The 22,234-nt window shown below is 41.3% G+C and overlaps 1 protein-coding gene across 1 annotated transcript in view; it reads left to right on the forward strand.

The window, feature by feature from the left end:
- Positions 1-22,234, forward strand: part of cd109 (CD109 molecule) — a 101,041-nt gene that overhangs the window by 54,857 nt on the left and 23,950 nt on the right. The window contains exons 18-23 of the mRNA XM_060918015.1: positions 1,251-1,353; positions 3,024-3,138; positions 6,264-6,377; positions 13,104-13,322; positions 16,306-16,447; positions 19,326-19,502. Coding sequence (XP_060773998.1) covers positions 1,251-1,353; positions 3,024-3,138; positions 6,264-6,377; positions 13,104-13,322; positions 16,306-16,447; positions 19,326-19,502 — 870 coding nt within the window. The remainder of the gene's footprint in view (positions 1-1,250; positions 1,354-3,023; positions 3,139-6,263; positions 6,378-13,103; positions 13,323-16,305; positions 16,448-19,325; positions 19,503-22,234) is intronic.

A 22,234-nucleotide genomic window follows, 5' to 3' on the forward strand; every position in this document is an offset into this window, starting at 1 on the left:
CAGTGATGCGTCCTATCACTGTGGTGTCGTCCGCGAACTTCAGGATGATGATGTCCTTGTGGGAGGCGACACAGTCATGGGTGAATAGAGTGTAGAGGATGGGGCTGAGGACGCATCTCTGTGGGGAGTCTGCACAGATGGATGATGGCTTCATGGTCAAGGTGAAATTGCTGGAAGTACTGCTGCACGTCACTGAGCCCCGGTATATCCAGATGCCAGAATACTTGTGAACATCTGCTTTGCACTTGGCAAGATTTTCTCCATCCTCCCCAGTCTGTCATGAACACAAGCAAATGCAGTGCGAGTGTTTTGGTTGAGGATTGTTAGGCAATACAGAAGGTTGGTCCTATTTATACTCCTCTTCATTGATATTTCTGTTTTATTCTTGAGCTAATTAATTACCAGTCTTGTTGAGAACACCATGTGGTGTAAAACTCTTTTCTGTGTAATGTTGTAATATAATGTTGCAAGAAATATTATTGTACTTTAAAACAAATAACACGCACATTTAGGAATGTCTAAACTTTGTTTGCACATGGATAATAATGCTAAAAGTAGATTTTCCACTGACTTCAAAGGCAATATGGTGTTTCACCATGTGGTGGCACTTGATTTACTCCAGCCCTCAGAAGCACGCAGCTGAAAAGCTCATCAGTTAAGGGAAGAATGCATGTAAATGGCATTTACATAAGACATGCTCAGAAGTGTGTAAATGCCTTCATGGTACATAAGTCAAGGGGAGAATCCACACAGACTGAAAACCGCATAGCTGCAGGCTCTTTTTGACTTGTGCTCATGGGAGAGAATGATGCCCTAAGAGAGTAATTAGCAGCCAGGTGCTGATAAGGAATTTCACAAGATTAATTAATAATCAAGAAGTATGACAGTTTCTATAAAAGCAGAACTTTTGGCAGTTTGGTGTTCTGGAGCACTCAGGTGTGTGTCTACATCATGCTGAGAAGAAAGGATTTCAGCCATGACTTCAGAGAAGCAACTGTTGCTACTCATCATCCAAGGAAGGGTCATAAGGCCATCTCCACTGGAAATTCACAATTCTGCAGTGAGAAGGATTGTTTACAAATTGAGGGCCTTCAAGACAGAAGAAATCAAATACACTCTAGATCGTAATTCACAAGCAAATCAAACAAGGGACATGTGGTGAATCAGTCAGTTTAGAAATTTAGAAACTGATTATGCTTGTCAGAAGAAACTTTTGATAAATGACTCCACCCTGATATCTTCCACAGTAGACATGGAATTTCTAATGCTGCTAACTTCAGAGCAGGCTGACCAGAAACCTCGTCAGCGTAGGAATTTTCCTGAGACCTGGCTGTGGCTCGACATCACCATGGGGTAGAAGAAAGAAATGTCCTTGTCTTCCTATTACTTTCACATTCTTACTCAGGATCACTGATTCTCTCTGTAGCATTCCTGTTCTTTTGAGTCTTTTGTCTTCTAACGTTTCAGACTGTGTTGTGACATTACAAACAACTGATGCAATTTACTTGGCTTGAAGTCGTGGTGAAGGACTGATTTTAATGTTTGTCTCATTGCATATGCAGTTTATTGGAGTTTCCTTATCAACAAAAAATACTAGACTGAGGAGAAATGAAGCATCTCTTTTGATTTATAATGTTCCCATCATACGTTAATATTCCTTATATGCACGCACGTTCATACACGGGGAACAATGTCATATTACCAAGTGAAAATATCTTGAATATCATCAAATATATGAGATGAGATGAGATTTCTTATTATAAGATTACATTCTCAGGCAAATGCTGGAGGTGGATGCTATTGCAGTTTAATAGAAAACGGCAGACAGATCCAAAGCGTGAATCAGAGTCAGGAACCAGGCGCAGTGTCAAGTGATCAGCAAACAGCGAACAACCTTCAAATTTTCTTATTCTTTTGGCAGATAATTTTGGTTCTTTCTAGAAGCAAATTCTAAAAATTAGCAAACTTATCTGCCAATAGAAGGTTATTTCAAGTTTGAAATGAGTAAAAATGTCTTGAAATAACTTTTTTTTTTGCAATATAGTAGTTCAACTCCCAAATTTGCCACATGCACTGACTCAAACATTCACTAAAATGGCCATAATACGCACTTTTCTTCATAAGTATGTCCCGTAGCCTGTACAGTTCAAGATGAGAATCACAAAATCATTTGTGGACATATTTAGCTTTAGAATGTAACTTTTCCTTTTTTTTCTTTAAGATAGAAAATGTACATCTCATCTCATCTCATTATCTCTAGCCGCTTTATCCCTCTACAGGGTCGCAGGCGAGCTGGATCCTATCCCAGCTGACTATGGGTGAAAGGCGGGGTTCACCCTGGACAAGTCGCCAGGTCATCACAGGGCTGACACATAGACACAGACAACCATTCACACTCACATTCACACCTACGCTCAATTTAGAGTCACCAGTTAACCTAACCTGCATGTCTTTGGACTGTGGGGGAAACCGGAGCACCCGGAGGAAACCCACGCGGACACGGGGAGAACATGCAAACTCCACACAGAAAGGCCCTCGCCGGCCACGGGGCTCGAACTCAGGACCTTCTTGCTGTGAGGCGACAGCGCTAACCACTACACCACCGTGCCGCCCTAGAAAACGTACATTCTAAAGCTAAATAAATCGACTGTTATGTCTTATTAACAAGACCAATATTGTTTGCATGGTGTTGTGTATGTTGATGTGGAACTGCATAACATCTGGAATGTATGCAATTTTTCCCCCATAAACACTATTAGTGAGGAAAATGATGCAACACCAAAAAATAAGTTATGTTTTAAATGCACTGTTAGAGCCTTAAAAACAGACTTTTACACACACACACACACACACACACACACACGGAATAAAATTAGCTCATGTTTAAAGTCACTAAAATTCTGTAAAGCTGCTTTGCGATAATGTCTATTGTTAAAAGCGCTATAAAAATAAACTTGACTTCACAGACACACACACACACACACACACACACACATCACAAAGTAATGCTTTTTGTGTTCTAGTGAATCTACAACGGCAGCTCTCACACTCACTGTACCAGACAGCATGACCTCATGGGTGGCCACAGCCTTCGTCATATCGGAGAATCTGGGTTTGGGGCTCAGTGCTCCTGCAGAGGTACGGCACTGAGCTCATTCTTCATCCTGTACAGTTATACAGCACTATGAAAAAATCTTAGGCACTTTTTCTTCATACAAACTCTGTTATAGATTTCTATTTTATGATTTCTGCATTATCGAGTCAGTACAAAGACCTTTTAGAGTCCAAATGTTCGTTTTCCAGCACATAATTAAATGTTACAGAAAAAAAGAAAAAGTTGTATCTGAGCAGTATATTCCATAAGCGCTCACTTTTCAGATGAAAAAGAAAGCATACTGAAGGCTGCTGGGTTTTGGTGTAAAATGAAGAAGTGAGTGTGACAGTCAAAGTGTGCAGAAGAACTGTGGCTGGTTCTGTAAGATGCTCAGGAAAACCTACAGATCATTTCCACATAAAACTGACCTCACTGGACCGGAGACGGAGATTTGTTTTTAAAGCAAAGGGTCGTCTCACACCAAATACTGACTTTATTTCATTTATTATGGCTCACTGATTACTGTTTATAGTATTTTTTTTAACTTTGAAACATTTAATTTCATTATTTTTAGTCTACAGCATTTCTTTACATGTGCCTAAGACTTTTGCACAGAACTGTATTTAACTGTAAATGTAAATTCAGTGACTTTGAATATAGCATGGTTGTTGGTGCCAGAAACTGCTGGTCACCTGGGATTTTCACACATAACAGTCTCTCTAGAATTTACACAGAATGGTGCAAAAACAAACACCATCCAGCAAGTAGCAGCTCTGTGAACAGAAACACCGTGTTGACGAGAGAGGTCAGAGGAGAAGAGCCAGACTGGTTTGAGCTACCAGGAAGACTACAGTAACGCAAACAGCCATTCTTTACAACCACGGTGAGCAGAAATGCATCTCCGAAAGCTTGACACATTGACTCCTGAGGTGGATGGGCTACGACAGCAGAACACCAGATTGGGTTCCATTCCTGTCAGCCAAGAAGAGGAATCTGAGGCTACAGTGAGCCCAGGCTCATCAGAACTGGACAGTTGGGAAAACATTGCCTCGTCTTTCTCCAGGTTTGGTCTGGAAGCAACAGCCATCCCACAAAGCCAAAGTCACTAGTATCATATTTTTTCCCCATTCTGATGTTTGATGTGAAAAATATTAAGTGAAGCTCGTGACCTGTTTTTTTTTTCATGATTTTTGCAGACTTTTGGTAATGACTCAAAAGCATTGTTCTAAATAGCCATATAGTGTATCATTAATTCCATGGTCACTGTTCATCATAAATGTTTGAGTTCTCTTATTTGTTATTTACAGTTATTGCAACTTGAACAAAAACATGTCTTCTACTTCTTCCGGCTGCTCCCAGTAGGGGTCTCCACAGCGGATCATGTTTCCCAATTTATGATCCACATATTTGATTTGGCATAGGATTTTTTTTTTTTTTTTTTTACACCAGATACCTTTCCTGATGCAACCCTCCCCAATCTGTTCAGGCTTGGGACCGGCTCTCAGTACACACTGGCTTGTGCAACTCCAGTGGCTGGGTATTTTTACTTAGGGCCCGTTTACACGAGGACACTGTCGGGTAAAAACGACTAAATATTTTATCAGAAGTGCCTTTCGTTTACACGAGGACGGCGTTTCCGAGGCTGAAAAACGGATAAAATTGAAAACGCCTTCCAAAGTGGATAAGTTTAAAAACGGCCCCCGTTGCGTATCCGTCTAAACTACCCAATACGCGAAACTCCGCTCGGATCTGCTCACGTCGGGTACGCGTTTACGTCATACATGTGTCATATACTGCACATGCCAGCCCGGGAAGTAAGAAAGTAAGTAAAAAAGTAAGAGCATGTCTGATTACATCGATCCAACGGACCTTCAAGCTGCTCTGTGTTTTAATGCAGTAGATGTGTTTTCCTGCTCACCCGCCCGGCTGGAGCTCCTCAGTTTGGTGTTGCCAAGTTACACACACACACGCGCGCGCCGCCTATTCAAGCCGCTCGTGAAACCATAAACCCGAGACTGAAAACAAAACTAGCAGCCGAACTGGTTTATTTTGCTGAGATGGACACTGCCTTTTCTCTTCTTCACCGAAACAAGAGTGAGTGTTACTTAATAAAGGCAGATTAAAAGAGTTTCGGTTTGCTCCTGCTCCTCCCTCGAGCACTACAGTACCTCAGCCAGACCGGTGTTCTGTAAAGTTATCCTAGCAAGTTCTCATACAGACCGTTTTATTATTCAAAACAAGTCATTACAAATTATTTGACTCGGCCAAAGACTCGACCAATACGCACAAAACATAAAAATCGGCAAATGCGTGAAATTCTCACCGATTTTCTATCAGCCCAGCTGATCGGTGGGACAAAACTACTGTTGAATTTTCCTACCCTCCTGGATTTCGCGCATGCGTAGTAGGCTTGGTAGGATAACTTGACAGAACAGCGGCGCAGATGTGCAGATCAGACAAGACGGAAGACGTTGCGCATGCGTGCAGACATAGCGGAGACATTTATGCGTCACCGTATAGACGCAGATTTCCTCCTTGAAAACGGTCGTGTAGACGCGGAAAAAAGTGAGAACGAAAACGGACTTTTGCGTTTTTGTTTTATACCGTCCCCGTGTAAAGTGGGCCTAAATCTGCATGTCTTTGAACTGTGGGAGGAAACCAGAGTACCTGAAGGAAACCCACGCAGACACGGAGAGATGCAAACTCCACACAGAAAGATCCCCGTCGGCCGTGAGGTCATGAAGATTCCATCAAACCCAGAACCTTCTCGAAATCTGAAACCCGATCAGCCGTGAAGGTTCAGTCGAACCCGGAACATTTTTGCTGTGAGGCGACAGTGCGAACCACTGCTGCACTGTGCCATCGATTTCCTGATCTGTAATCCTTAAAAGACAAGTCACTCATGACTGTTCTTATTCTAATGATTGGAAATGTTTTATATTTTAAACTCAACATTTCAGAATAATTGACATTATTTGTACACCGAATAGAGTTTATTTTAAAAAAGGCATTATTATGAAATTATAAAACACAGGTGCAGAGTTAAGTCTTTATGAATGCAGACTTTGTATCGTTCTGTTTTTAGCAGTGTCCATCCGTTTGTGTCAAGCTTGACATTTTTAACACGAATGTGTTTTGTTAATAAACTCGATCCGATTCTCTTTCACAGCTGCGTGTCTCTAAAGACTTCTTTGTGTCGTTGAATCTCCCGGCGTATTTGGTCCGAGGTGAGCTGCTGTTGCTGGAGGTCCTTCTTTTCAACTACATGGATGTGGACCTGGAGGTGGGTTTTCTGTCTTCCTCATCAGCCTGTGTAATAAGTCACTGCAGCCTGGATTTATTATTATAAATTCATATGAATTCACTCAGTTCACAAGGAACTCCTGGTCCAGGCTGGTAAAACACGCTGATTGTTAGGGAGTAAGGTCTCTCTGGATTTTTTTTCACCTGGTTGTACTAAAGTTAAAGGAAAAAAATCCTGAACTGTTGATCTAACATGCTAAATGTGTAAGGAATAAAACATGAAATAGTGTGATGTTACAGGAAAATAATAAAAATTAGGGTGGTATAAGCAGCTAGATATAAAGTGGAGTTACTGTTACTGTAACCGCGAGCTGGCCTAGTGATTAGCGTGTCCACCTCTCGATCGGGAGATTGTGAGTTCTACTCATGGTCGGGTCATACCAAAGACCATCACAAAAATGGTACCTGCTGTCTGGTGAGGCACGCTGCAATACAAATATGAGTGGGGAGTCAAACTCTCGTGGTTACCAGAGGACACGCCCCCCACTGTAACCCTAGCTGTATAGGCGAGAGGCTGAGGGCTATAGAAACGGAGATCGGCGCTGCCTGATTGCATGGCGCAGGAAGGACTTACTAAAGTTGATTATCTTCAAAACTGTTAAACTCCAACCTCCTGTACTCACATGCCCTAATACAGCTAAGCAATGTCAGACATTTTTACATTATTTTAATAAAAAAAAGACCAAATCTTTTGCTGTTTTCCTTCTACTTCCCTTCCGTTCTCACCCATTGATGTTCCTACTCCACTTACAAACCTCACTTGCTTCACACCTGTTGACTCTCTTTCTGTCATTCAACTCATCATTAAGGCTACATCCACACGACAACGGCAACGAGATTTTTTTTTTAAATATCGTGTCCATATGGGCAACGGATCAGTAAAATATCAGGTCCATATGGCAATGCAACGCTTGCTGAAAACGATGCAATACACATGCCACACCTCTACGTGCGCTGTAAGATGGTCCCATCGGAGACACCAGAACAATAGAAGAAGTAGACGCATGCGCATAAACCCCTTCTTCTGTAGCATTAGCCACATAAAGTTTTGATTATTAATCAGTAGCGTAAAACGAAAGACGCAGAAAGAGGAATGAATGGGGGTAGATGGAAGCCGGTACGCCAACATTCTGATATCCTCCAGAATTCTTTAATGGTCCGGAATAAATTGAATGCTACACGTTGATGGATTACTTTGTTCTTCTACGCCCTTTTTGAGGAATGTATTGTCGGACTTAAACCAACATCTGAAGAGGTGAGATCGCTCCTTTTTTTTCCCTATTTTTGCTGGCAGGATTGTTTTTGTTTTTGGAAAGCGCACTGGCGGTGTGCGGTTTGGTACTGCTTCCGCAGTGTTTGGACTAAAGACTCTGCCCTAAGGGCTATTCTCTCTCTCTCTCTCTCTCTCTCTCTCTCTCTCTCTCTCTCTCTCTCTCTCTCTCTCTCTCACTTTGCACCATTACACAATAAATATTCACAGTGAAAATATTTTGTAAGCGCGTTTCATGAATCAAGTTATAGGATTTGTTGACAACTCGCATCGAGTTCGTTACACTTCTACCCGGCGTGAAGCACTCAGTCATGTGGTTGTGACGTCATCATAAACAAATCCGTTCTACTCATCCAGATGACTTCGCAACGGTGCCGTTGCCAGATTTTTTCACTCTGGAACCCGTTCTCAAAAGATTTCGTTTTGGGGCACCCAAAACGCCGGTGCCGTGTGGACGCCAGGCCGAAATGATAAACAATTTTATCAGATTCACCTGAATCCGTTGCCGTGTGGACAGGGCCTAAGTCTCCTTCTTCCTGTCTGCTTGACCCCGCCCCCACCACCGACTTAAGACATGTACATCTATAATTAATACTCCTGTTGCCATAGTGATACATACATCTCTCTCTTCTGGCTCTGTCCTTACTGCTCTCAAAACTGCTCCAGTGACTCCTGTCCTAAAGAAACCTGAGTTGGATCCAACATCTCTTTCCAGTTAAAGACCCATCTTAAATCTTCCCTTTCGAGCTAAAGTGATGGAACAAGTGGTAGCTATGCAACTCCTTTCCTTTCTTAATGAAAATGCACCCTATGACCTTTCAATCTCATTTCCGTACACATCACAGCACTGAGACTGCTCTTCTGCATGTTGTTAATGATCTCCGCCGGTCTGCTCATCGTGCTTCTAGAAGAAGAATGGCTTTATTGTCACTGCACAAATGTACAACGAAATGTAATTCATCATAGGAGAGCAAAGCCGCTGTGTACATATGTGCCACCACTCTTGGGCACTTCAGTCCAAGGCCGTCCCATGTTGACCTAACTGCATGTCTTTGGACTGTGGGGGAAACCGGAGCACCCAGAGGAAACCCATGCAGACACGGGGAGAACATGCAAACTCCTTTTTTCTTTCTTTCTTTTTTTTTTAGAAGTCCTCCTTCACTTAAGTGCTGCATTTGAGACTGTTAACAATGATGTACTCATTTCCCATCTCTCCTCTATTGGTATCGCTGACATAGCACTCCAGGTGTTCAGGTCGTATCTTACAAACAGACAACAGTTTCTCAGACAAGGTTCATACATGTCCACCACCTCTCCTGTTAAGTGTGGGGTCCTTTAGGGATCAGTTCTTGGGCCTTTTTTCTTTTTAATTTACATCCTCCCCCTTGGGCATATTAATCGTAGCCATTGCCCTAAATTTCACTGCTATGCAGATGATATCCAACTCTATCTTCATCCAGACTCATGTGTGGACTCCCCTCCCAGTACACTAACTGACTGTATCTCAGATTTAAAGCTTTGGTTGCAGGAAAACTTTCTCAAGTTAAGCACTGAGAAAACCGAAATTCTACTGGTTGGTCCCAAATCCCGACCATCTGAATCATCCAACTTTTCCATTAGTATTGATGATTTCCTTGTTAAGCTCCTATTGTCAGAAATCTAATAATACTATTTGTCTCATCACTCAGTTTTAATGCACAAACTCTGGTTCATTCTTTCATTACGTCTTGTTTAGATTACTGTACTTCACGCTTAATACGCTTTCCTGCAAAGTCTTTACAAAAGCTACAGTATGTTCTGAACTCTGCAGCTAGAGTTCTAACTCATACTAAACGCTCTGTCAACCCCATCCCCTCTCAGCTACACTGGCTACTGGTTTTGTCCCGGATCACATTGAAAATCTTGCTTGTAACTTTCAAAGCCCTGAATAATCTTGTTCCGATCTACCTGAGGGAACAACTGACCCCTTACACTCCCTCTCGCTCTCTAAGGTCTTCTAGCAACAACTTACTTGCTGTCCCATACACCAGACCTTCCACCATGGGGGGGGGGTGTCCTTCAGTGTCCTTGCCCCCAAACTCTGGAATCCTCTTTCTCAATGTCTCCATGACTGCTCTTCTTTCTCTTTCAAATCTCAATTGAAGACTTGTCTCTTCCATGAACATTTCTTTTCCTTGGGATATTGAAAGGCGTAATAGAAATATAACTTATTATTATATATTTTCCAATTACAACCCCGATTCCAAAAAAGTTGGGACAAAGTACAAATTGTAAATAAAAACGGAATGCAATGATGTGGAAGTTTCAAAATTCCATATTTTATTCAGAATAGAACATAGATGACATATCAAATGTTTAAACTGAGAAAATGTATCATTTAAAGAGAAAAATTAGGTGATTTTAAATTTCATGACAACAACACATCTCAAAAAAGTTGGAACAAGGCCATGTTTCCCACTGTGAGACATCCCCTTTTCTCTTTACAACAGTCTGTAAACGTCTGGGGACTGAGGAGACAAGTTGCTCAAGTTTAGGGATAGGAATGTTAACCCATTCTTGTCTAATGTAGGATTCTAGTTGCTCAACTGTCTTCGGTCTTTTTTGTCGTATCTTCCGTTTTATGATGCGCCAAATGTTTTCTATGGGTGAAAGATCTGGACTGCAGGCTGGCCAGTTCAGTACCCGGACCCTTCTTCTACGCAGCCATGATGCTGTAATTGATGCAGTATGTGGTTTGGCATTGTCATGTTGGAAAATGCAAGGTCTTCCCTGAAAGAGACGTCGTCTGGATGGGAGCATATGTTGCTCTAGAACCTGGATATACCTTTCAGCATTGATGGGGTCTTTCCAGATGTGTAAGCTGCCCATGCCACACGCACTAATGCAACCCCATACCATCAGAGATGCAGGCTTCTGAACTGAGCGCTGATAACAACTCGGGTCGTCCTTCTCCTCTTTAGTCCGAATGACACGGCGTCCCTGATTTCCATAAAGAACTTCACATTTTGATTCGTCTGACCACAGAACAGTTTTCCACTTTGCCACAGTCCATTTTAAATGAGCCTTGGCCCAGAGAAGACGTCTGCGCTTCTGGATCGTGTTTAGATACGGCTTCTTCTTTGAACTATAGAGTTTTATCTGGCAACGGCGGATGGCACGGTGAATTGTGTTCACAGATAATGTTCTCTGGAAATATTCCTGAGCCCATTTTGTGATTTCCAATACAGAAGCATGCCTGTATGTGATGCAGTGCCGTCTAAGGGCCCGAAGATCACGGGCACCCAGTATGGTTTTCCGGCCTTGACCCTTACGCACAGAGATTCTTCCAGATTCTCTGAATCTTTTGATGATATTATGCACTGTAGATGATGATATGTTCAAACTCTTTGCAATTTTACACTGTCGAACTCCTTTCTGATATTGCTCCACTATTTGTTGGCGCAGAATTAGGGGGATTGGTGATCCTCTTCCCATCTTTACTTCTGAGAGTCGCTGCCACTCCAAGATGCTCTTTTTATACCCAGTCATGACCTATTGCCAATTGACCTAATGAGTTGCAATTTGGTCCTCCAGCTGTTTCTTTTTTGTACCTTTAACTTTTCCAGCCTCTTATTGCCCCTGTCCCAACTTTTTTGAGATGTGTTGCTGTCATGAAATTTCAAATGAGCCAATATTTGGCATGAAATTTCAAAATGTCTCACTTTCAACATTTGATATGTTGTCTATGTTCTATTGTGAATACAATATCAGTTTTTGAGATTTGTAAATTATTGCATTCTGTTTTTATTTACAGTTTGTACTTTGTCCCAACTTTTTTGGAATCGGGGTTGTACAACATGTACTGAATTGTTTTATTCCTCTTATACCACAGCAATTACACAATTTAATCCATTTATGTGTTGCGTCCTCCATACGAGTCCCTGTGTAAGTTGTTACTATAGAAACAACAATCTGTTAGAATAAGTAGATTAATATAAAACATGCAAATCAACTATTATCAGAGCTGATATTATGGAAAATTAAAACACCTTCTGACCAGTTTGTTCCCCATAAGATAAAATGAAGTAGAGAAAGAAATGTAGTGTAGAGCAACAGGACATTCAGTGTCATGGGTGATGTTTACAGATGTTTATACCAATCTAATTAAAAAATTAGTTGAATAGGTTGTGCTAAGATTGAAAAGTTTTGAATGTTTGCATCTCTTTTTCTTAATGTGATATAAATGTTTTCTGATTGCTTGGAGCCCATCCTTTGTCTTTGTAACTGCTTCCAGTGTCCTTCAGATCCTGAAAGTGACTCTTGGACCCTCGTTAAATCTTATGCTACATTTAATTAACTTTTTATGAAAGCATGTGTTTTGTTAGCAACAAGCCGGCCAGCTACCATGACTAATTATTAATTTATGATGTATTTATTTTCCCAAAGCAGCAAACTGTATAGTTAATATTATAGATTTAATCAACTAATGTGTCTATGCTGATTTGAGCAAAAGTAAATACAATTAAAAACTCATTTAAAGTAATGAAACAGTATTTTATTGATGTTGATGGTATGAGCGGCCATGCTGAACTGGGGATTGAAGAGACCTGTTGAATAGGTAACCAACTTGAAGGTGTGTTTCTCTGGTTTGTCCGAGATAGAAATAGATAGATAGATAGATAGATAGATAGATAGATAGATAGATAGATAGATAGATAGATAGATAGATAGATAGATAGATTGATTGATTGATTGATTGATTGATTGATTGATTGATTGAATTTATTGATCCCAAGCTGGGAAATTGCTGTGTTGCAGCAGCAAGTTATCAGACATGCAAAAAGAAAAGGACTCACTGGACAACATTAAACACAATTTAGAAAAGATCCCAAGAAGAAGCAGACTGTACAATATACAGATTCATCCATCCATTATCCATAACCACTTATCCTGTGCAGGGTCACAGGCGAGCTGGATCCTATCCCAGCTGACTACGGGTGAAAGGCGGGGTTCACCCTGGCCAAGTCGCCAGGTCATCACAGGGCTGACACATAGACACAGACAACCATTCACACTCACATTCACACCTACGCTCAATTTAGAGTCACCAGTTAACCTAACCTGCATGTCTTTGGACTGTGGGGGAAACCGGAGCACCCGGAGGAAACCCACGCGGACACGGGGAGAACATGCAAACTCCGCATAGAAAGGCCCTCGCCGGCCCCGGGGCTCGAACCCGGACCTTCTTGCTGTGAGGTGACAGCGCTAACCACTACACCACCGTGCCGCCCAAACATACAGATAAAAACGTTAATTTTAGTTGAACACAGCATTACATCATAGGTTTATGAAAAATGGACGCAAATGAAACACTGTTATTAAAAGGTGTTTACACAAGAATGAACTATTATGTTATTTCTCTTTGTCTATTTCTCTACACTCCTCCATTTTGTTCAGGTGCTCGTGACAGTGGATGAGAGCAGTATGTTTGAGTTTGTGACCTCAGCTGGTGATGCGTCGCCGTTAGCAAACATGCGTCATGTAACTGTTTGGAGGCAGAAAAGCATGATGGTGGTGTTTGCCATCAGAGCCACCCAGCTCGGTCAGATGCCCATCTCTGTCCAGGCCACGAGCTTCTCCACCTCAGATTCAGTCTCTCAGACAATCTTGGTTAAGGTGATTCTCCTCTACAAACATTTTATGTAACTGTAAAATTACACTGGTTTCTTAAAGTTTATATATATATATATATATATATATATATATATATATATATATATATATATATAAACAGCTACCTTGCTAACATAAACTGTTCAATGACACATTTATGTTGCCTTTGAAATCATACCAGGATCACTTACTGCCACGTGATCACCATGTTCTACCCAGCACGAATAACAGTTTGGCCAAAGTGGATCCGAGTAAAAACTGGAACCAGATTAGATGTAGGATAATTTGCAGAATAATAGAAATCATAATTAACTGCAGGCTCTAACTATACACTCACTGGCCACTTTATTAGGAACACCCATAGTTCTGTAATCAGCCAATCACACAACAGCAGCACAGTGCAGAAAATCCCACAGATACAATTCAAGAGCTTCAGTTAATGTTCACAATGTTCAAACATCAGAACAGGAAACACTGTGATCTCAGTGTGACTTTCTCTCACTGTGGTATGGGTGCTGGTTTGATCCAGATGGACTGGTTTGAGCAGGCCCGTCGACAGGAGGGGACAAACGGGTATGTTGTCCCGGGCCCAGGAATGGGGGGGGCCCAGAACTGGGCTCTCATGAAGTTGCGATTATTTTATTTCATTTCAAAATGTGTTGATTTGCATTCAATAAATGATTTCTAGATCTTTTGCCTTTATTGTCTTTGAAAAAGGCGTCAGTAACCCCCTACCACCCCTAATGCAAAAATAGTTTGGTCTGACTCTTTGATTAAGGGGAAAAAACGACATCGTTCGATCATAGCGCTTCGACAATCAGCGTGCGTGCCATTTGCCAACATGCACAAGTCAGGAGCACAGAAAAGAAAAGAGAAAAAGAGAGGAAGAAACCAAGAGACTCAGGGGCTCACTGCATACATATTTTAAAAAAGATTCGGATGATGTAGGGTGACCATTCGTCTGGATTTCGTCCGGACAGTCCGGTTTTAGAGCCGTCTGTCCGGACATCTACCACGCGTCCTCACTTTTTACATTTTGTCCTCATTTCGGACCCTCAGCCGCCACCGTTGCATCAATCGTCACAAATCCCGCCCATTATTTACACTTGCTATTCTGCGATGACATACAGGCAAAGAGCCTACAGGGATTTCTCATATACAAACATTCGCGCTGTGCGCGCAGCTGATGGAGGCTCTGCAGCCTCTGATTGGCTGGAAGCTGCTGTCACTCAAAAGCTGCGCTCGCGCGATTCACTGATTTTTGCTCCTCCGAGCTGCGCGCGCAGTGCGAATGTTTGTACGGAAAAAGCTATGAATGTTGGCGCGCGTGCTGTTGAACAAAACTCCTGCCGAAACCAAAGACATCCTTTAAAAATGCTTGGTGCTTAGAGCAGCGTTTTGTCGGCAAGAGCCAAAAAGGAGAACACTTGGCCTTCTGCAAGCTCTGCCGCATTGACACTGCTGTGGGGAGCAGAGGGAAAGGGGCGACAGACAGACAGACACGCGGACACAGAGCGCCACAGAGAGAATGCCAGCAGTGCTGGACGGTCATCTTTAGCATCGTTTTTTGCCCCAGCAGCTCTACCAACCCCAATCGACGACAAACCCACTGCTGCTGAGCTGACTAAACTGTTCCACACCATTAAACACCATCACTCGTACAGGAGTTTAGACTGCTCTGCAAAAGCTGACAGGTAAGGTTATAGGCCAAATGTAAATGACATGGTTGACTGTCATTTTTCATGTTTTTCTTTTTGATATTTTTTGGATGAGCATAAATGAACACAACAATGTTTTGTTTGTAGTTTAGTTCCTGTGGATAAGCCGAGGCCAGTATAGGAGGCTAAATGACAGGAGGCCGACATGTTTCTTGACTCATTTTTCGATTTTTCTTTTTTTTCTCTTTGATGGTCATTTTCAAGTGAATAAATATGTTGGTCTATGGCATGGCAAGGACTGCTTTTTCAGTGTCTATAGATGGACACAACTCTTTACAGTGACTTTACAGTGCTGTTTTGTTTCTTGTTGACATGGTCTTGACCATCATTTTCCACATTTCTCTTTTTGATAGGTGTTCCAAGTTAATAAATATATATTGACTTCATACGTTTTTTTCTATAAGTTTTTCTTACCCCACCCCGTAACGCGACAGTGTCCTAACTTTAGGGCCTTTGTCCTCACTTTTGGACACAAGTGTCCTAACTTACAGACTCATGTCGTTGGTCACCCTACAGGAGTTGGGGGGGCCCATTCAGAGCATTTTGTCCCAGGCCCAGCCAAAGCTGTCAGCGGCCCTGGGTTTGAGTATTTCAGAAGCTGCTGATCTCCTGGGGTTTTCACACATAGAGTTTACACAGAATGGTGCAGAAAACAAAAAACACTGAGTGAGTGAGCGACAGTTCTGTGGGTGGAAACAAACGCCTTGTTGATGAGAGAGGGTCAGAGGGAAATGGACAGGAAGGATATAGTAACTCATATAATCACTCTTTACAACCGTGGTGAGCAGAAAAGCATCTCAACATGCAATCTTAGAATCAAGAACAAGTTCCTATTAAAGTGGCCGGTGAATGTAGACCTAGATTATTTACAAAGATAAACAGCAGTTGAAAAATAAAGTTTCTTATCTTGGGGTACAATCCTACCAGTATATTACAGTATAACCCCCAACTTATAGTACTTTTATTTGGTAATCAAAGTAAAACGCAGGCTTTGAAGCGAATCTCTCTCTTTAACAGCTCTATCTCTCTCATCCACTGTGAAGAATAACATGCTATTCAATCTGCAAATGAAACACAGTTGTTTTCCCTGAGCTTCTCACGTCTCTTCAGTAAACTTGCCGGCTTTCTATCTGACCACATGAAACATCACTCTAAAGATTTACTGTGTGTCTTAATCTCCTGGTGCGCTGACAAACCACAGCAGGCATTTTGATGAACGCAAGCTCGGGAAAGGCCTAATGGAATCATTTATGCGTTTCTGTTTTCAGCCTGAGGGGAGGCAGCAATCGTTCACTCAGACACTCTTCCTTGAGTTCGACTCAATGAAGACATCTGTGTCCAGAGGGGTGGAGTTTACGTTCCCTTCAGCAGCTGTGCCAGGCAGTCTGAGGGCCCAGGTTACTGCGGTCGGTATGTTGGCTCCATAAACTCTGGTCTGCTTGATGAGGTTGATGAGGTTGATGAGGTGCTCACCTCGACATGGTTTTGCTGACAAAATCAAAAACCGTTTATTTGCGTACACAAAATACAAGTGCACACCCGAGTTGAGTGAGTTTGAAGCAAAACTTATCAAATGGGGCTTTGTTTTCAATTTTGTTTAGCGTTTTATTGATTAAAACTTTGTTGTTGTTGTTGTTGTTGCTTGCAGCTGAGAACAACAGGGAACAGAGAAATCGAGTTACTGCCAAAATTTGGCCTTTTTTGTTTATAACATTGAAACCGTCAACATATTTCACCAGAACACTGTCATTTTTTTAATTAACTTTTAATTTTCCTTTGGTTATCATCCTGCATTGGTCACACTGGATAATTGGAGGCAGTTTATTAAACGTGCTGATAAAATCATTTCATCTAAAACCATCTAAAATATTGCAAGTTAAGCGTGATTTCCTCACACAGTGAACGTCATGTGTTGATCATGTTGTTGGACAGCTGCAGTACCAGTCAAAACTCTGGACACGTCTTCTAATTCAGTGTTTTTTTTCTTTATTTTTATTAATTAAAAGTCACTTCTTGTCTTAAAGTAATGATGGATGTCGTTTCCCTTTACTTAGCTGAACGATTCTTGATATAATATGGATTACTACAGTTGTGGTGTGTAATAGGGATATTTACTGTATTTTTATTATTTACTGTTTGATCTCAAACACATTAAGAAGGTAAGAAACTCGTCGACTAATGACCTTCTGACGAGACACAGCTGTTAATTGTAAAGTATTCCAGGCGACTCCCTCATGAAGCTGCTTAAGAGAATGAGGACAGTGTTCAGAGTGTCATTGAGGGAAACACTGGATACGCTGAAGAATCTAAAATATCAAACATATTTTGTTTTCTTTAACACCTTTTTTATTTACCACATAATTCCATATATGTTCCAGATATTATTTCACCATTTTGATGTCTTCAGTTTTGTTCTACAGTGTAGAGAATACAAAATACAGAAACACATATGAATGAGTAGGGGTGTACAAACTTAAGTGGTACTGTATGTGCCATAGCAAAATGGACAGAATCAATTATTTTTTCAAGGAAATGTAATTTTATTTCTTTTTGGATTTCAAATGCAAGAACGTTACTTGTGATTTGAGATGGATTTAAAAGAGAAATATTTTTCAAGTTCAGGAAAGTCTGCAGTTTTCAGAAATACAGTTCTGTTCAAAAGTCTTAGGCACATGTAAAGAAATGCTGTCGACCAAAAATGGCTTAAAAATAATGAAATGAAATGTTTTAAAATAAAAAAATGTTAAAGACTGACACTCTGACTGGCACTGATATGTTTGGTAAGTTTGAAGTGTTAGTCATTTCCATTCCCGTTCTTTGAGAACTCTTCCAATCATCATGTGGGGAAGATTGATGCTTTGACAGCTCGCTCCCAGTGAGCATTAATCTTCACTCCCACTAAAACACAGGATACTTGAATCTGTCAGAGAGTCCCAGTGGAGTGCTGTCCACCAAAACCAGTTTGCATTAAATGAAAAAAAAAGAATTATTTGATAGTTTGATTTGCAAAAATATTGAATTTCACAGAGATTTATGAATAATATAGACACATTGGTAAACATTTTGTTCTAAAAAAAATAAGTCTAAAGTGCTTCCTGCACCATATGGCTCATAGGGCGGCGCCGAGCTCCGTTTCTGTAGCCCTCGGCCTCTCGCCTATTACATCGCCAGGGTTACAGTGGGGGGCGGGTCCTCTGGTAACTGCGAGAGTTTGAAACATTTTATTGCTGTATTTTAATAAAACCTTTGGGGAGCTGAGCTTCCCGTGTCGTCTTAAAATGATCACCTGTGGTAGGAGAAAATATCAAAATTTCACAATACGAAGTGTTGCTACGGTCAAGTGTAAAGTCTAACCAAGCCTTCGAGATAATCAGAGATCTTGAAAGGCCCCTAACACCACTTCACACAGTGCTGATGCTTTTTAACCCTTTATAGCTCCAGCTTATGATTCAGTTAATCCCATAAAAGTACATGTTCAGTAAACAGTATGAATTAATCAATAAATAAAGTGGTCTGTAGTAATGAGAGTAAGGAATGCAAGTCTTTTAACTTGCATTATTTGTCTAATAAAAACAAGCTTTTGGTGGAAATACTGACATAATTTGAGGCAAAGAGAGCAGCGGGGTGTTTTTGGCTCTGCTTCAGTCCAGTGAAGCGTTTTTTATGGCTAACAGCTGTGTGAGGGTGTTTCCGGCCCTCGGGATGTGATGCTGTGAAAGGTCTGGTTTTAACACTCCCAATGTTCTGAACATGTTCCTGGTTTCTAAACCAGAATCACCATCTAAAGATGCTGCTGGTTATAAACAAAATTATTTATTTTTTTAATTTGTTTGTCTTATAGCTATGAATGGAGGGTCAATCATTTTAGATGTTTTATGTGTTGACATTTGTTCTTGGTCAACTAATACCAACTTCCTACATCTGTGTTTCACAATGGATTTAAAAAAAAATAGCTGGTTTGAACACAGAAAGGAAATTCTGCAGGTGAGCTTTTGAGATCATTTTGACTCTCTTTAGTGATGCTCTGGTACAGGAACCTGCAGAGAATTATTTTTGTTTTTATTTATTTACTTGTCCAGAGTGTGTAGCTAAACTTTATATAAGCGAGGTGTATAAGGAAGTGATGGGATGTATAATAATAATAATAATAATAGGTATAGTGTGAAGAGTTACAGTTGACTTCTGGATCTGACTGTACAGGGAATGCAACACTAAACTTCTCTGTGTGTGTGTGTGTGTGTGTGTGTGTGTGTGTGTGTGTGTGTGTGTGTGTGTGTGTGTGTAAAAGGTGACATTTTGGGGCCATCCATCAGTGGTCTCGACTCCCTGATTCAGATGCCATATGGATGCGGTGAGCAGAACATGATCCACTTTGCACCGAATGTTTACGTGCTGCGGTATCTGAGCAGTTTGGGCCACGCGGATAAGGAAACGCGCACTAAAGCACTGAGCTACATGACACAAGGTACTTCAGTTGTGATTTTTGTAGTTTGAAGTTCAGGATTGTCTTCATACACTGCCTGTATAAAGGATAAGAAAGGACTGAAAGTGAGTGAGTAAGCCAAAGGATTTTGAATGTCCTTTAAATATGTTTTATATATACTCTAAAATGTGAAAGTTCAAATCCGAGAAACAGGAATAATGAATAGATGGTGTTTATGTCACAAAAGGGCAGATTGGAAGCTGGATGCGAGTGCAGGAAAATGATTTATTCCGAAACAGGCAAACAAATCCAAACGGCAACACACAGTTCAGAGTCCAAAACAGGCAAAGGTCAGGCGATAGGCAAATAACATAAACAGGACAAAAACCGGAATACAGAAACCAGGGAATGAAGCAGAGTCAAAAACCAGAACATACAAAAAAAACAAAGGCTTTCTAATACACTGGTACTTTCATAACACAGCACTAATACTTTGAAATTTTAGTGTGTGCATGAGTTCATATATACGGAGTCTGTAATGAGCCAGAATGTTGAACAGCTGTGCATAACTAGCAGGTTGCTGACCCTGACCCTAGACCCGCGGTACGTCCCGGGAACTGGAGTCTGGTCGTGTCGTTCAGCACCGCGAACACAGAAGCAGGCACTCGGCTGCACGAGGCATTCAGCACCACACACGGAGAGAGGGAGACTTCTGAAAACTTATTATTAAACGTTTCGTGAATTGAAAAATATTAGAAATGGTGATTTATTTCTTTATTATTTATTTATTTATTTTTTTTAGGGGGAACAATCGAGATCTAATCTAATCAGTGGCCAAAATCATCTATCTATATCACTAGCACTTTAGGCACACCATGAACTTTGTTTTCTGCTGAATGTTAGTTCTCTACGAGTCTTTTATCTCCAGGCTTAATGTTTTTACCATCCAACTGCATCTGCCTTTAATAAAATACTGCTTTAAATTTGCATTAATATCTGAGAGCTTGTCGTATTTAATTGCTCTGTATCACGCTTGGTTTGTCGCACTCAGTGATCAAACTGTAATAATACACAAAGACACTGCAGATGTGATTAAAAAAGTGTATTTTTGTATACGGTCATAAATGTAGCATTATTAATACATTTTAATATCCCAGTTATCATTTACAACTCCAGTTTCTTTATTTTATTTTTTTGTATTTTTTTTTTTTTTAAGTGAATAGTTGCCTGGTGGGGGGCGGCACGGTGGTGTAGTGGTTAGCGCTGTCGCCTCACAGCAAGAAGGTCCGGGTTCGAGCCCCGTGGCCGGCGAGGGCCTTTCTGTGTGGAGTTTGCATGTTGTCCGCGTGGGTTTCCTCCGGGTGCTCCGGTTTCCCCCACAGTCCAAAGACATGCAGGTTAGGTTAACTGGTGACTCTAAATTGAGCGTAGGTGTGAATGTGAGTGTGAATGGTTGTCTGTGTCTATGTGTCAGCCCTGTGATGACCTGGCGACTTGTCCAGGGTGAACCCCGCCTTTCGCCCGTAGTCAGCTGGGATAGGATCCAGCTCGCCTGCGACCCTGTAGGACAGGATAAAGCGGCTACAGATGATGAGATGAGATATTGTCTGGCTTTTTTTGTGGTCTATCAGATATATTCCATTCAGCTACTAATCTTCGACTTGTTCAGTATCATGCTCACTGAATGGAATATATCTGATAGACCACGAAAAAAAGCCAGCCAATATTATTTAAATATGTCGCTCAGATCTGTGATGTATTTCATATGAAAAATGTGAGTTTTTCAACACGAGAAGATAAACTTCATATCTTCAAGCCAACATGTGATTTTATTTTTATTATATCGACACATTCACAAACAAAAAGTCCCAAATTTATCAAAACAATTCATCGATTTCCTCACGAGTGACAGATAGAGATTTATGTCCCGGTTTCGGTTCTCCGTGTCCCGGATGGAGCTCGGATGGAAAATACCAGTGGCGTATTTCACACTAAAACACTCGTGTCTATAGAATATGCTGATTTGTGTCTATATAACTCTTCTGCTCACACAGTGCACAAAATAGACGCTTTTTGTGTCAGCAACCTGAAGCGACTCGGTTATAATCTGACTAAAGAATCTGTCAAGAATTTTATTTAGCAATCAGATTGTTATTTAAAATGTTATCAAATAATTATTATTATTCATCTCATCTCATTATCTCTAGCCACTTTATCCTTCTACAGGGTCGCAGGCGAGCTGGATCCTATCCCAGCTGACTACGGGCGAGAGGCGGGGTTCACCCTGGACAAGTCGCCAGGTCATCACAGGGCTGACACATAGACACAGACAACCATTCACACTCACATTCACACCTACGCTCAATTTAGAGTCACCAGTTAACCTAACCTGCATGTCTTTGGACTGTGGGGGAAACCGGAGCACCCGGAGGAAACCCACGCGGACACGGGGAGAACATGCAAACTCCACACAGAAAGGCCCTCGCCGGCCACGGGGCTCGAACCCGGACCTTCTTGCTGTGAGGCGACAGCGCTAACCACTACACCACCGTGCCGCCCATTATTATTATTATTATTATTATTATTATTATTTGTATTGACTACAGTGAAGTGACAGGGAGGGCTTACCAAAGGTGCAGCTCTCGAGGATCCTCGTGGCTTGGTGCTCTCTCAGGTGCTAAATGATCCTGAGCCTACAGTGACTGGACATTACAGCCTGCAAATCTCTTTATACTGGAGCTTGTATGTTCCACAGGGGGTTTGCATACGAAGTG

Source organism: Neoarius graeffei, chromosome 3 (genome assembly GCF_027579695.1).
Source record: "Neoarius graeffei isolate fNeoGra1 chromosome 3, fNeoGra1.pri, whole genome shotgun sequence".
Taxonomy (NCBI): domain Eukaryota; kingdom Metazoa; phylum Chordata; class Actinopteri; order Siluriformes; family Ariidae; genus Neoarius; species Neoarius graeffei.